Here is a 14578-nt window from a genome sequence, read left to right as displayed (position 1 = left end):
CAGATGGGTGGGGTATAAATAATAAATTATTATTATTACACATGGTATACCGGTAATTATTATTGTGTTGTAACTTTAGATTGGAGGAAGTTTATGTATATGTATTGCTTTAATAGATAACAGCTCAAAATTATCTATCTAGTCCTAGGTTTCTTTTTTCAAAAATCATGTTTAAATAACCAGTAATAAAATAAACAAATGAATAGTCCTAAATATAATAATAATTCCCAGTTTTCTTAACCATTTAATCATACTGGCTCATGTGTTTCTTCCCCAAACAATTATGAGTGTGATTCACACAAATATTAATACAAATTTATTCCTTAAACGTAACATTACAGTCCTGAATTTTGACCATTTTCTCCATGGCAGAGACTCAACTTAGTTAAACAAAATGAAAAACTTCTCTTCAGATGTGGAGGGGGAACGTTTTTCTTCAGCAATTCCTCAGAGAATTCATAACTTCAAACTGGAGATTAGCCTGCCCATTAATTATCAAAAGGACTATAATTATTTCCTCCCTTATACTAAAACCCCAAAGAATTGCAGTGGCCACCAGCAAAAACAGAAAATAAAAGAATTACAACTTTTGTAGGATGATACAAATATATCCCTCATAGCATTCCAATCTGGGACCAGGACAAAATACACACAAGACTCTTCCACTTTGATATCTGATGTTTTGCATTTTAAGTTGGAACCTTAAAAGATGAGAATAGAAGGAAACAGGAGCATCCGTGTCAAAGGCAAGGGAAAATTGCAAACTTTTGAAAATGAAGTCTGTATTGCTGTTGAATAGTTATTTGTTTTCTGATTTTGAACATGAGAAGAAAAATTATGTGTACCAATCTGGATTTTTGCCCCGTTTTTGTTTTAATTCCTTAATTCCTTTGTTACACATTTTGTGTGTTTTTAAAATAGTGTAAACAGCCCTGTGATCTTTAGATGAAGGGCTGTATAGAAATAAATAATAATAATAATAATAATAATAATAATAATAATAATAATAATAATTAATATATTGTATTCAGGATGGAGATTCTAGTAGCATTTCTTCTGATACAGCTTCCTCATATGGCATGCAAGGATCAGATTCTTAACTGCATGGTTAAAGATCCACACCCTCCACTTCATGACTATCAGCAGCCAGGCGACTTCTTCATTGGTGGAATTGTTTCCCAGAGCATCATCGTCACAAATTTAATACCGTTCACAGAAGTACCACCACAGACTCTGCATGAAGAGCTTCTGTAAGGAGTTTGTTTTTAATGCATTATTCTTTCTATCTGTCACTTGTGTGATGTGTCTTGGCAGCTGCTGCCTGAGTTTGTCTCACTTTTAATAGGTTCCACTATGGGACCTCCACTAATATTGTTTGCAGCAACAAGCACTCAATAAACTGCAGTGCAGAAGTACTCCAACTTTCATATGGTTTGGTTATTTAATCTTCATTTAGGACAAGTGCTCTTCAATAAATTGACTATTTAATGCTCTAGTAATGAAAATGGTGATAATCTTACAAGATGCAGTACACAGGTGAGGGGGAAATGTTCAGCCAAGGTCCATATTCATCCTTTGCCTCTAGTCTAGAGTCACATGCCAGCATCTCCAAAATCCCATGATCAAATAATAGGCATGTACTGGACACAAAACACCCACATACATACACAGACAAAATACACATGCATACACATCCCCCTCTTCATTGGGGAGATGTCACCTGAAAGAGATATTTAAAACTCCCGTCTCCTGCCCTCTCAGCTGATACTGGAAATATGGCTTGCTCATTTAACATATTTCAACGGGTGCACTGCATTGTTGCTTCCATGGAATTGGCCTTTTAAAAAAAAGAATATATGCTTTAGCTAATCATGGGTGGAATTGGATGAAAGCAGGTGATAGGGCAGGTGTGCTGCTCTACTTGGCTGAAATCAGAGGAGCCCTTGCAACTAACTCTTTGCTCCAAGCATGCTTTGGCAGCACAGTAAGGAGAGACACTGCAGTAGATGGTGGCTTTAACCCTGACAATTTACTCCGCTGCTGGGGAGGAGAATTGCTGAAAAGGCTTTATAAGTTTGATCTGGTTATCTATAGGCCACCAGTGCCCTAGCCCTACTGCAGAATGACATTCTAATACGGAACACATCTCTCTTTCTAGTGTGGTAACAAAGAATTACCAACACATTCTCACCTTGGCCTTTGCCATCAAGGAAATAAATGAAAACCCTTAGCTGTTGCCCAACATCACCTTGGGTTTCCGCATTTATGACAGCTATTTCACTGCCAAAGGGACCTACCAGGCTACAATGCTACTTATATTCACACCATGGAAACATCTCCCAAACTACAAATGTGACATCCAGGATAACCTCATTGCTGTTATTGGAGGACTGGACCCACTGACCTCCTTGCACATGGCAACAGTCTTGGATATTTACAAGATTCCACAGGTAGGACAGATCCTTCCAGATTTTTAGAGGCAGACAGAGGGAGAAAGGGACAGAAGGATTTACCATTGGAGCAAACAGGTAGATTTTCATTATAAAGAGATGAACATCAAATCTAAGCCAAGCAATACAGCCCACTGAATTGAACATTAAATCTAAATTAAGAAATGTACTTTAAAAGCATAGACTTATCATGGGTCCCACGAAGACAATCAGGACACAGTGAGGTTGGCAGGATTGTTCTGAAGGGGAGAAGGTGGAAGTCTCCAATTTGGCAGAAGGGGAACATCAGGACAGTGGTCTGGATAAGGGTCCTACCCCAGTGTCAGCAGGGGTCCTGGAAGGGGAGTGGGAGTCAGAGGGGTCCTCTTCTACACCTCATCTGGAAAGTGAATTTTCCCCAGTAGTAAAGTAGCTGCGTAACTTTTCAGTAACTTGTCACTGAAGCCAAAATGCTGCAAGGGAAAAAGACAATTTTAACGTTCCAGGAGAGTTATAAGAATTGTTCATTTGATGAATGTAGATTACTTTGAAGACTTCAAATAGGAAAAAAAAAACTTCTTTCATTCTCTATTCTCCTTCATACCTCCTTTAGGTCATATATAGCCCTGCTCCAGTGATGAATGACAAAACCCCAGGCCTTTCTTTTTACCAGATGGCACCTCAGGAAGCCATTCAGTATGCAGGGATTCTCTCTTTGCTTCTGCATTTCAAGTGGCTATGGATTGGAATCCTTACTTCCAACGATGAATATGGAGATAGATTTGTCCAAACTGTATTTCCACTTTTCTCCCAGAGTGGTATCTGTTTTGCCTTCATAGAAAGAAGCCACAAACAAACAATTGTCACTGAAATTAATAACATGTTTACTCAGGGGGCAAAAATACATGATAAAATCATTGAGAGCAAAGCCAATACAGTGGTTGCCTATGCAGAATCATTGGCAGTTGTTTTTTTGAGATGGCTATCATACCTATCAGAACAACAACATGTGACAAATAAAGAAAAAGGTATTGTGTGGATACTGACAGCCCAGATGGAGCTCACATCTATTACATATCAAAGGACTTGGAGTATAGACATAATCCATGGTGCTCTCTCCTTCTCAATTCACTCCAAGGATCCTTCAGGATTTCAACATTATGTTGAGAATAGGAAGCCTCTGAATGCAAAAGGAGATGGCTTTATCCTGGACTTCTGGCAACATGCATTTGGTTGTATATTTGCAAATAGAGTAACTGAGCGATTGGATGGAGATTTTTGTACTGGGGAAGAGAAACTGGAGAGTCTTCCGGGGCCCTTTTTTGAAACAAAGATGATTGGCCACAGCTACAGCATCTACAACGCTGTCTATGCTGTGGCCTATGCTTTACAAACAATGTTCTCATCTAGACTCCCATACAGAGCAATGGGGGCTGAAGGGGGACAGAAACTTCGGAATCTACAGTTCTGGCAGGTAATGGACCCAAGGAGTACAGCACCTAGAGTGTCTATGCACACATTCCACCAGGCTCAAAAAGCCGAGTAAACTGACTCCCAAGCTGCATATGGCTCCCAATTTCCTATTACTTCATTTCTCTATGAAGTTGGAAAAAGGATGTCTGTATCTAACTATATCGACACCAAGATATTTGTTGTTGTTTAGTCGTTTAGTCGTGTCCGACTCTTCGTGACACCATGGACCAGAGCACGCCAAGATATTATTTACCCATTTAAACAATTATATACTGAGAAAAATGTTGTTTAAAAAATAATAATATGAGAATCCATTTGTTTCTGGGTGTATTTAAGGAGGCTACCAGTCAGGAATAACTAAAAAGATTTCAATAAAGCTTCTCAAAAGTAAACTTTAAATGTATGAATACTCTTTCTCATTTGGTTATTGCTATACTGCAGTTTGAGGGAAGGGGAGTAGAGGTGGAGGGACATCTCTTCATCAAGGGAAAGCGTTTTTATAACTCCATCTAAAAGATTCAATGCACTACTGTAAAAATGCATCATGCCCCACACTCTTACATTTCCCTTTGCATTCTAGTCCCATCACTTTCTGAGAAGAGTCTCCTTTAACAACAGTGCTGGTGACCAGGTTTCCTTTGACCAGAATGGGGAGTTAGTAGCTGGATTTGACATTTTCAACTGGATTTTTTCTTCAAACCAATCCTTCCATAGAGTGAAAGTTGGACAGGTGGATCCCCAAGGTCTTCTGGGCAATGTATTCAGCATCAATGAGAGTGCCATAACGTGGCACAGCTGGTTTAACCAGGTAGGAGCCAATTGCTAGTAATTTCAGTTGGCAGGGCTGGAGTAAAACGGAGGTGGTACATTTGTTCTTCTTTTGTTCTTTAATACTTACATGGTCCTCTTTCATTTGTGGATTAGGCAAAGCCTCATTCTGTATGTAGTGAAAGTTGCCGTCCTGGTTTTAGCAAGAAAGTGAAGGAAGGGGATCCATTTTGCTGCTATGATTGCATCCCATGTCCAGAAGGGAAGATTTCAGTCCAACACGGTAAGAAATATATTAGAGTGTTACCGGATGAACATAAAAAGGTACATAACCATTCCTTTGCATTGTATCCATTTGGTGTTCCTCCAGTTGCCTTGAACTAGCAGAGATGGCGGCATAAAGCACCTATCTTTCCCTTTTCAGATATGAATGACTGTTCCAAATGCAGTGACGTAAGCTATCCGAGCAAGAACCAAGATTCCTGTGTTCCCAGACTGGCTTCCTTCTTGTCTTTCAAAGAACCACTGGGGGTCGCTTTAGCCCTTTTTGCCCTTTTCTCTTCCTTGATCACAGCTCTGGTGCTTGCAGCATTTCTGAAGCACCACAGCACTCCCATTGTCAAAGCCAACAACCGGGGCCTCACCTACACTCTCCTTGTCTCCCTCTTGCTCTGCTTCCTTTGTTCATTGCTATTCATTGGCCAGCCACAGAAGGTGACATGTCTTCTCCGACAAACTGCTTTTGGAATCATATTCTCAGTAGCTGTTTCTTGTGTGTTGGCCAAAACCACCACAGTGGTCCTGGCTTTCATGGCCACCAGACCGGGATCCAGCATGAGGAATTGGGTGGGGAAGTCATTAGCTAACTCCATTGTTCTTTCCTGCTCATTCATCCAAGCAGGCATTTGCTTTGTGTGGTTGGTAACTTCTCCCCCATTCCCAGATGTTGACATTCATTCAGTAAGAGAAGAACTTATATTGGAGTGCAATGAGGGATCTCTGACTTTCTTCTATTGTGTTTTAGGCTATATGGGCTTTCTGGCCATTATCAGCTTCAGTGTGGCTTTCCTTGCTAGAAAGTTACCTGACAGTTTCAACGAAGCCAAATTCATCACCTTCAGCATGTTGGTCTTTTGCAGTGTTTGGTTATCCTTTATCCCATCCTATCTGAGCTCCAAGGGAAAGTACATGGTAGCTGTGGAGATCTTTTCTATTTTAGCCTCTAGTGCTGGGTTGCTGGCCTGCATATTTGCCCCCAAATTTTATATCATTGTGTTGAGGCCTGAGTTGAATAACAGGGAACAGATAATAAGAAGAAAAGCATGACGTACCTAGATATATCTGTGTTTATTTATATTCTACTGTGCAGTACTGGCAGCGTGGTCTGAGCAACAGGGAACAGCAAATAAGAAAGAAATGTGATTATATTTTGTCTATAAAAGTGTTGATATTTCCTAAGGCATTTTGTCTTGGCAGCTGCCTCAAAGTTTTAAAAGTCACTTCTAGTTGTTTTGTTTTAACAATGTTGTAGATACTCAGATTTGATAAATGTTCAACCACTACATCTGCACTGCTGAGTTCCATCTTTCCCCTGAATGCCTTGTTGTTCAGTTGCTTTCTAAAAAATGGATGATGACGACGATGATGATGACAATGATGATGATGATGATGATAATAATAATAATAATAATAACAATAATAATAATAATAATAATAATAATAATAATAATAATAACGGGTCATGTTCTGGAAGAAAAGGTAGAGGAACTCACCATGAAGTTTGTTTGCTTGCTTGCTTGCTTGCTTGCTTGTCTGCTTGTTGGTTTGTTTACTGTGGACTTAGTTGCAGTGCCACACGCACACACACACAAACACAGGCAGTGGCTAAAGTAAGATGTGATTTAAACACCCAAGGAGACAATGATCTGGATTAGATATGGCCACAACTTTACTGATTACAGATATAGGTAGATTTTTGGCTCAGGCATTGGGTGTATATCCATTCCAGCCCCAGCAGAAAAAAGGTAAGGGAACTCAGTTCCCGCAAATTCCTGCTCACCCCCCCCCCCTTAAAAAGGGAATGTCTTATAAACTGAAGGCTTGCTAATTACTTGTGTATTTTGCTAAATAACAGTTTGTGTTTGGGGGCACAAATGGGTAATATATATAAAACATGTTCTCTCAGAAGCTTCAGCTCAGTGGAACGAATGAACATCATGAAAATGCATCTGAGGTATCGCATGAAATACATGCACAGTACATTTGTCACCATAAGCAGGACAATAAAACTTTGCACGTGTCTCTTTTGATAATCTAGATATGTGGCTGCTTATCAGGTTCACTGTCTCACGGTTCCTTACATAAGTTGCTTGCTTTCCTGTTAAACTCATACTTAGTGATACATATCTAGAATCAGGGAAAAGTTAACGTGAAGGAGAAATAAAAGGGTATAATTATCTCTTCATTTTCTTGCAGTCTGAAGTCCAGAGTCGTTCTTGTAGTCAGGGACTGAAATGCTGCTCACCACCTACTGTTCACCAGCTGCCCAGTATAAATCTTCCTCAAAATTATGTATCTAGTCCTAGGTTCCTTTTTTAAAAAAATCATGTTTAAATAACCAATAAAAAATGAATATTCCTAATAATAATAATAATTCCTAGTTTTCTTAGCCCTTTAATTAAACTGGCTCATGTGTTTCTATCCCAAACAATTATGCGATTCACTCACATATCAATATTAAAGTTTGTCCTTAAAAATAAAGAACAGTCCTGAATTTTGACCCTTTTCTCTATGGCCAGAACTCAACTTAGTTAAATGAAAAGGAACAAATTTGTTCGGGGGGGGGGGGGGGGCGGTCTGCAGCAATTCCGCAGAGAATTCGCAACTTCAGACTGGAGATTACCCTGCCTTTTAATTATCAAAAGGACTATAATTATTTCCCCTCTTTTTCTAAAACCCCAAGGAGTTGCAGTGGCCACCTCCAAAAACAAAAAATAAACAAATTACAAAATTTGTAGGATGATATAAATATACCTCATAGTATTCCAATCTGGGGCCAGAAGAAAATATAGACAAAAGACTTCCAGTTTGATCCCTGATGTTCTGCATTTAAGTTGGAACCGTAAAAGACAGGAATAGAAGGAATCAGAAGAAGTCATTTTAAAGGCAAGGAAAATGTGCACACTTTTTAAAATGCTGTATTGCTGTTGAATGGTAATTTGTTTTCTGATTTTGGACATGAGAAGAAAAATTATGTGTACCAGTCTGGATTTGTTCCCCATTTTTGTCTTCATTCTTAATTCCTTTGTTACTATGTTACACATTTTGTCTTTTTTTAAAATATTGTAAACTGCCCTGCAATCTTCAGAGGAAGGGCTGTATACTACTACTACTACTACTACTATTACTACTACTAATAATAATAATAATAATGTATACAGGATGGAGATTCTAGTAGCATTTCTTCTGATACTGCTTCCTCCTATGGCATGCAAGGATCACACTGTTACCTGCAGGGTTAAAGATCCACACCCTCCACTTCAGGACTATCAGCAGTCAGGTGACTTCTTCATTGGTGGAATTGTTTCCCAGAGCATCATCATCTCCAATTTCATCCCCTTCACAGAGGTTCCGCCACAGACTCTGCATGAAGAGCTTCTGTAAGGAGTTTGTTTTTAATGCATTATTCTTTCTTTCTGTCACTTGAGTAATGTGTCTTGGCAGTTGTTCCACTTTTAATAGGTTCCACTGTGGAACCCCCGCTAATACTGTTTGCAGCAACAAGCACTCAATAAACTGCAGTGTTGAAGTACACCAACCTTTGTATGGTTTGCTTATTTAACTGTTATATGGTTTGCTTATTTAATCTTCATATAGGACCACTAAGCCAAGTGTTGCTTCAATAAATTGTCTATTTAATTGCTCTAGTAATGAAGATGGTGATCATCTTACAAAATGCAGTACACAGGTGAGGGGAAATGTTCAGCCAAGGTCCATATCTACCCTTTGCGTCTAGAGTCACATGCCAGCATCTCTAAAATCTCTTGTATACAACCTTTACATGTACTGTACACAAAACACACACATGCATAAAGGGCAAACACACAAACCACACATGCATACACATCGCCCTCTTCATTGGGGAGATGTCACCTGAAAGAGATATTTAAAACTCCCGTCTCCTGCCCTCTCAGTTGATACTGGAAATATGGCTTGCTCATTTAACATATTTCAACAGGCGCACTGCTTTGTTGCTTCCATGGAATTGGCCTTTTAACAAAATGAATATATGTTTTTGACAATCATGGGTGGAATTAGATGAAAGCAGGCAGCAGGGCAGGTATGCTGCTCTGCTTGGCTGAAATCAGAAGAGCCCTTGCAGCTACCTCCTTGCTCCAAGCATGATTTGGAAGTACAGTAATGAGAGCACACTGCAGTAGATGGTGGCTTTAAGCCTGTCAATTTATTTCGCTGCTGGGGTGGAGAATGGCTGAAAAGGCTTAATGAGTTTGATCTGGTTATCTATAGGCCACCAGTGCCCTAACCCTACTGGAGAATGACATTCTCATACACAACACATCTCTCCTTCTAGTGTGGTGACAAAGAATTACCAACACATTCTCACCTTGGCCTTTGCCATCAAGGAAATAAATGAAAACCCTCAGCTGTTGCCCAACATCACCTTGGGTTTCCGCATTTATGACAGCTATTTCACTGCCAAAGGGACCTACCATGCTACATTGCTACTTATATTCACACCATGGAAACATCTCCCAAACTACAAATGTGACATCCAGGATAACCTCATTGCAGTTATTGGAGGACTGGACCCACTGACCTCCTTGCACATGGCAACAGTCTTGGATATTTACAAGATTCCACAGGTAGGACAGATCCTTCCAGATTTTTAGAGGCAGACAAAGGGTGAAAGGGACAGAAGGAGGTACAATTGGAGCAAACAGGTAGATTTTCCTTATAAAGAGATGGACATCAAATCTAAGCCAAGCAATACAGCCCGCTGAATTGATCTGTAAATCTGAATTAAGAAATGTACTTTAAAAGCATAAACTTATCATGGGTCCCATGAAGACAATCAGGACACAGTGAGGTTGGCAGGATTGTTCTGAAGGGGAGAAGGAGGAAGCCTCCAATTTGGCAGAAGTGGAACATCAGCACAGAGGTCTGGATAAGGGTCCTACCACAGTGTCATCAGGGGTCCTGGAAGGGGAGTGGGAGTCAGAGGGGTCCTCTTCTACACCTCATCTGGAAAGTGAATTTTCCCTAGTAGTAGAGTAGCTGCGTAACGTTTCAGTAACTTGTCACTGAAGCCAAAATGCTACATGGGAAGAATACAATTTTAACGTTCCAAGAGAGTTATAAGAATTGTTCATTTGATGAATGTAGATTACTTTGAAGACTTCAAATAGGGGGGGGGGTGGAACTTCTCTCATTCTCTATTCTCCTTCACACCTCCTTTAGCTCATATATAGCCCTGCTCCAGTGATGAATGACAAAACCCCAGGCCTTTCTTTTTACCAGATGGCACCTCAGGAAGCCACTCAGTATGCAGGGATTCTCTCTTTGCTTCTGCATTTCAAGTGGATATGGATTGGAATCCTTACTACCAATGATGAATATGGAGATAGATTTGTCCAAACTGTATTTCCACTTTTCTCCCAGAGTGGTATCTGTTTTGCCTTCATAGAAAGAAGTCACACACAAGGAATTGTCACTGAAATTAATAGCATGTTAACTCAGGGGGCAAAAATACATGATAAAATTATTGATGGTAAAGCCAATGCAGTGGTTGCCTATGGAGAATCTTTTTCAGTTATATTATTGAGATGGTTCTCATACCTGTCAGAACAACAACATGTGACAAATAAAGAAAAAGGTATTGTGTGGATACTGACAGCCCAGATGGAGCTCACATCTATCACACATCAAAGGACTTGGAGTATAGACATGATCCATGGTGCTCTCTCCTTCTCAATTCACTCCAAGGATCCTTCAGGATTTCAACATTATGTTGAGAATAGGAAGCCTCTGAATGCAAAAGGCGATGGCTTTATCCTGGACTTCTGGCAACAAGCATTTGGTTGTATATTTGCAAATAGAGTAACTGAGCGATTGGGTGGAGATTTTTGTACTGCGGAAGAGAAACTGAAGAGTCTTCCGGGGCCCTTTTTTGAAACAAGGATGATTGGCCACAGCTACAGCATCTACAACGCTGTCTATGCTGTGGCCTATGCTTTACAAACGATGTTCTCATCTAGACTCCCATACAGAGCAATGGGGGATGAAAGGGGGATGAACCTTTGGAATCTACAGTTCTGGCAGGTAATGGACCCAAGGAGTACAGCACCTAGCTTGTCTATGCACACATTCCACCAGGCTCAAAAAGCCAAGTGAACTGACTCCCAAACTTCATATGGCTCCCAATTTCCTATTACGTCATTTCTCTATGAAGTAGGAAAAAGGATGTCTGTATCTAACTATATCGAGACCAAGATATTATCTACTCTTTTAAACAATTATATACTCAAAAAACTGTTGTTGTTGTTTTAAATAATAACGTGAGAAACCATTTGTTTCTAGGTGTATTTAAGGAGGCTACCAGTCAGGAATAACTAAAAAGATTTCAGTGAAGCTTCTCAAAAGTAAACTTTAAATGTATGAATACTCTTTCTCATTTGGTTATTGCTATACTGCAATTTGAGGAAAGGGGAGTAGAGGTGGGGGGGACATCTCTTCATCAAGGGAAAGCATTTTTATAACTCCATCTAAAAGATTCAATGAACTACTGTTAAAATGCATCATGCCCTACACTCTTACATTTCCCTTTGCATTCTAGTTCCATCACTTTCTGAGAAGAGTCTCCTTTAACAACAGTGCTGGTGACCAGGTTTCCTTTGACCAGAATGGGGAGTTAGTAGCTGGATTTGACATCTTCAACTGGATTTTTTCTTCAAACCAATCCTTTCATAGAGTGAAAGTTGGACAGGTGGACCCCCAAGGTCTTCTGGGCAATGTATTCAGCCTCAATGAGAGTGCCATAACGTGGCACAGCTGGTTTAATCAGGTAGGAGCCAATTGCTAGTAATTTCAGTGGGCAGGGCTGGAGTAAAACGGAGGTGGTACCACCTTGAGCCATATTTTGTTCTTCTTTTGTTCTTTAATACTTACATGGTCCTCTTTCATTTGTGGATTAGGCAAAGCCTCATTCTGTATGTAGTGAAAGTTGCCGTCCTGGTTTTAGCAAGAAAGTGAAGGAAGGGGATCCATTTTGCTGCTATGATTGCATCCCATGTCCAGAAGGGAAGATTTCAGTCCAACACGGTAAGAAATATATTGCCAAATGATGTCAAACCTTCTTGATAAACAACAGAGCACACCAAAGATAGAGCAGCAGAAAGCAGAAGCAAGTGACAATGCAGCAGATGCAGGCTACATGTTTATTGCTCCAAAGGATGTAAATCTCACCTGCCCCCACCTTCTCCTTAAACATTAGAGTGTTACCAGATGAACATAAAAAGGTACATAACCATTCCTTTGCATTGTATCCATTTGGTGTTCCTCCGGTTGCCTTGAACTAGCAGAGATGGCGGCATAAAGCACCTATCTTTCCCTTTTCAGATATGAATGACTGTTCCAAATGCAGTGACGTAAGCTATCCAAGCAAGAACCAAGATTCCTGTGTTCCCAGACTGGCTTCCTTCTTGTCTTTCAAAGAACCACTGGGGGTCGCTTTAGCCCTTTTTGCCCTTTTCTCTTCCTTGATCACAGCTCTGGCGCTAGCAACATTTCTGAAGCACCGCAGCACTCCCATTGTCAAAGCCAACAACCGGGGCCTCACCTACACTCTCCTTGTCTCCCTCTTGCTCTGCTTCCTTTGTTCATTGCTATTCATTGGCCAGCCACAGAAGGTGACATGTCTTCTCCGACAAACTGCTTTTGGAATCATATTCTCAGTAGCTGTTTCTTGTGTGTTGGCCAAAACCACCACAGTGGTCCTGGCTTTCATGGCCACCAGACCGGGATCCAGCATGAGGAATTGGGTGGGGAAGTCATTAGCTAACTCCATTGTTCTTCCCTGCTCATTCATCCAAGCAGGCATTTGCTTTGTGTGGTTGGTAACTTCTCCCCCATTCCCAGATGTTGACATTCATTCAGTAAGAGAAGAACTTATATTGGAGTGCAATGAGGGATCTCTGACTTTCTTCTATTGTGTTTTAGGCTATATGGGCTTTCTGGCCATTATCAGCTTCAGTGTGGCTTTCCTTGCCAGAAAGTTACCTGACAGTTTCAACGAAGCCAAATTCATCACCTTCAGCATGTTGGTCTTTTGCAGTGTTTGGTTATCCTTTATCCCAACCTATCTAAGCTCTAAGGGAAAGTACATGGTAGCTGTGGAGATCTTTTCTATTTTAGCCTCTAGTGCTGGGTTGCTGGGCTGCATATTTGCACCCAAATTTTATATCATTGTGTTGAGGCCTGAGTTGAATAACAGGGAACAGATAATAAGAAGAAAAGCATGACGTACCTAGATATATCTGTGTTTATTTATATTCTACTATGCAGTACTGGCAGCCTGGTCTGAGCAACAGGGAACATCTAATAAGAAAGAAATGTGATTATATTTTGTCTATAAGAGTGTTGATATTTCCTAAGGCATTTTGTCTTGGCAGCTGCCTCAAAGTTTTAAAAGTCACTTCTAGTTGTTTTGTTTTAACGATGTTGTAGATACTCAGATTTGATAAATGTTCAACCACTACATCTGCACTGCTGAGTTCCATCTTTCCCCTGAATGCCTTGTTGTTCAGTTGCTTTCTAAAAAATGGACGACAATGATGACGATGATAATGATGACAATGAAGAAGAAGAAGAAGAAGAAGAAGAAGAAGAAGAAGAGAAGAAGGGAACAGATAATAAGAAGAAAAGCATGACATACTCAAATGTTGACATACTCAAATGTGTTTGTGTTCAGTCATATTCAGCTGTGCAGTACCTTTTGGATGCATATGCACTAGTATACCTCTGGGAAATTCACCCTTGGCATTTTCCCATTTGCAGGTCTTCCCTAAAGCTCTCCAAATCATTTTTTTTCTCAGAACTGACTAACCTGACTTTTAGGATCTTTTCACCCAAGGTTCCAGAAATTCAGCATTTTATTTATTTTTTGCCTACAAAGCATACACTCTGCCACTGATCTGCACCATATATGAACACCCTGCTTTGGCCACCATCTGGTGGATATATTGTTTTGCAACCTCTTCTGAAACTGCTTTGTGATTTGAAAGTTGTTTCTGGATTCCCCCCCCCCCCCTGCTTACTGCCAGGAAGGAAACTTAAATGCATCATCTTTTTGGTCACAGCCATGAAACCAGTTTTCTCAGAATTTTCAGTTCAATGGAACTGAATTTTTACTTCAATGGAACACATGAATGTGTTATGTGTATTAAATATTATCTTGCAAAGTTCAAGTGTTCCATTTGCAGTGATATATTTCTGCTTATCCCATAGACTATCCCAGAGTTTGTGTCAGCGAAGCTCAGGTGCTGACAGGAGGATCAGAAGCAGGCATAAGGAGAGAACAGTTAGCAGCGGAAAGCAGAGAGGAGGGGGAGAGCAGCTGTAATCTGAGCTTGGAACAAAGGGGAGGAGAAAAACAGGGCCAAAGTGACAGGCAGCTGTGTTGGAGTTCCAATAGTGAGCCAGAAGTTGGAATGCAGGAAACATTCTCTCCCAAATCTCGTAGGATCTCAAAAGTGGCCAAGACGCACAAAAGTTACCGGAAGAGAAGGTGGGGGCTTCCGTGCTGGGGAACGGGGATGAGCTCAGTCCGGGCAATTCCATCTTCTGGGGAGGATGATGAGTATAGGAGCTCCATCCTAGTTTGTTGTTTTAGC

The 14578-nt window shown here is 40.4% G+C and overlaps 2 protein-coding genes across 2 annotated transcripts; both read left to right on the top strand.

Moving 5' to 3' along the window:
• The first annotated feature begins 1032 nt into the window (after positions 1-1032).
• On the top strand, positions 1033-5996 carry LOC144325327 (vomeronasal type-2 receptor 26-like). The gene is made up of 6 exons (XM_077918216.1): positions 1033-1250; positions 2273-2450; positions 3043-3903; positions 4483-4710; positions 4827-4953; positions 5095-5996. The coding sequence occupies exons 1-6, from the start codon at positions 1033-1035 to the stop codon at positions 5994-5996; spliced, it is 2514 nt and encodes an 837-aa protein (XP_077774342.1).
• Positions 5997-8111: 2115 nt separating this feature from the next.
• On the top strand, positions 8112-13207 carry LOC114583069 (vomeronasal type-2 receptor 26-like). Its single transcript, XM_077918215.1, has 6 exons — positions 8112-8329; positions 9262-9553; positions 10149-11009; positions 11524-11751; positions 11882-12008; positions 12306-13207. The coding sequence occupies exons 1-6, from the start codon at positions 8112-8114 to the stop codon at positions 13205-13207; spliced, it is 2628 nt and encodes an 875-aa protein (XP_077774341.1).
• The last annotated feature ends 1371 nt before the right edge of the window (positions 13208-14578 follow it).

This window comes from Podarcis muralis, chromosome 13 (assembly GCF_964188315.1).
Source record: "Podarcis muralis chromosome 13, rPodMur119.hap1.1, whole genome shotgun sequence".
NCBI classification, from domain to species: domain Eukaryota; kingdom Metazoa; phylum Chordata; class Lepidosauria; order Squamata; family Lacertidae; genus Podarcis; species Podarcis muralis.
This window is presented reverse-complemented; position numbering and strand designations above follow the sequence as displayed.

What these genes read in the sequence shown, in the direction of transcription:
- LOC114583069 (XM_077918215.1), top strand. Translation starts at nt 8,112, where the DNA reads ATGGAGATTCTAGTAGCATTTCTTCTGATACTGCTTCCTCCTATGGCA. An exon ending in ATATTTACAAGATTCCACAG is followed by an intron (nt 9,554 to 10,148) that starts GTAGGACAGATC and finishes CACCTCCTTTAG; the next exon opens with CTCATATATAGCCCTGCTCC. An exon ending in GGAATCTACAGTTCTGGCAG is followed by an intron (nt 11,010 to 11,523) that starts GTAATGGACCCA and finishes TTTGCATTCTAG; the next exon opens with TTCCATCACTTTCTGAGAAG.
- LOC144325327 (XM_077918216.1), top strand. Translation starts at nt 1,033, where the DNA reads ATGGAGATTCTAGTAGCATTTCTTCTGATACAGCTTCCTCATATGGCA. An exon ending in GGAATCTACAGTTCTGGCAG is followed by an intron (nt 3,904 to 4,482) that starts GTAATGGACCCA and finishes TTTGCATTCTAG; the next exon opens with TCCCATCACTTTCTGAGAAG. An exon ending in GGCACAGCTGGTTTAACCAG is followed by an intron (nt 4,711 to 4,826) that starts GTAGGAGCCAAT and finishes TTTGTGGATTAG; the next exon opens with GCAAAGCCTCATTCTGTATG.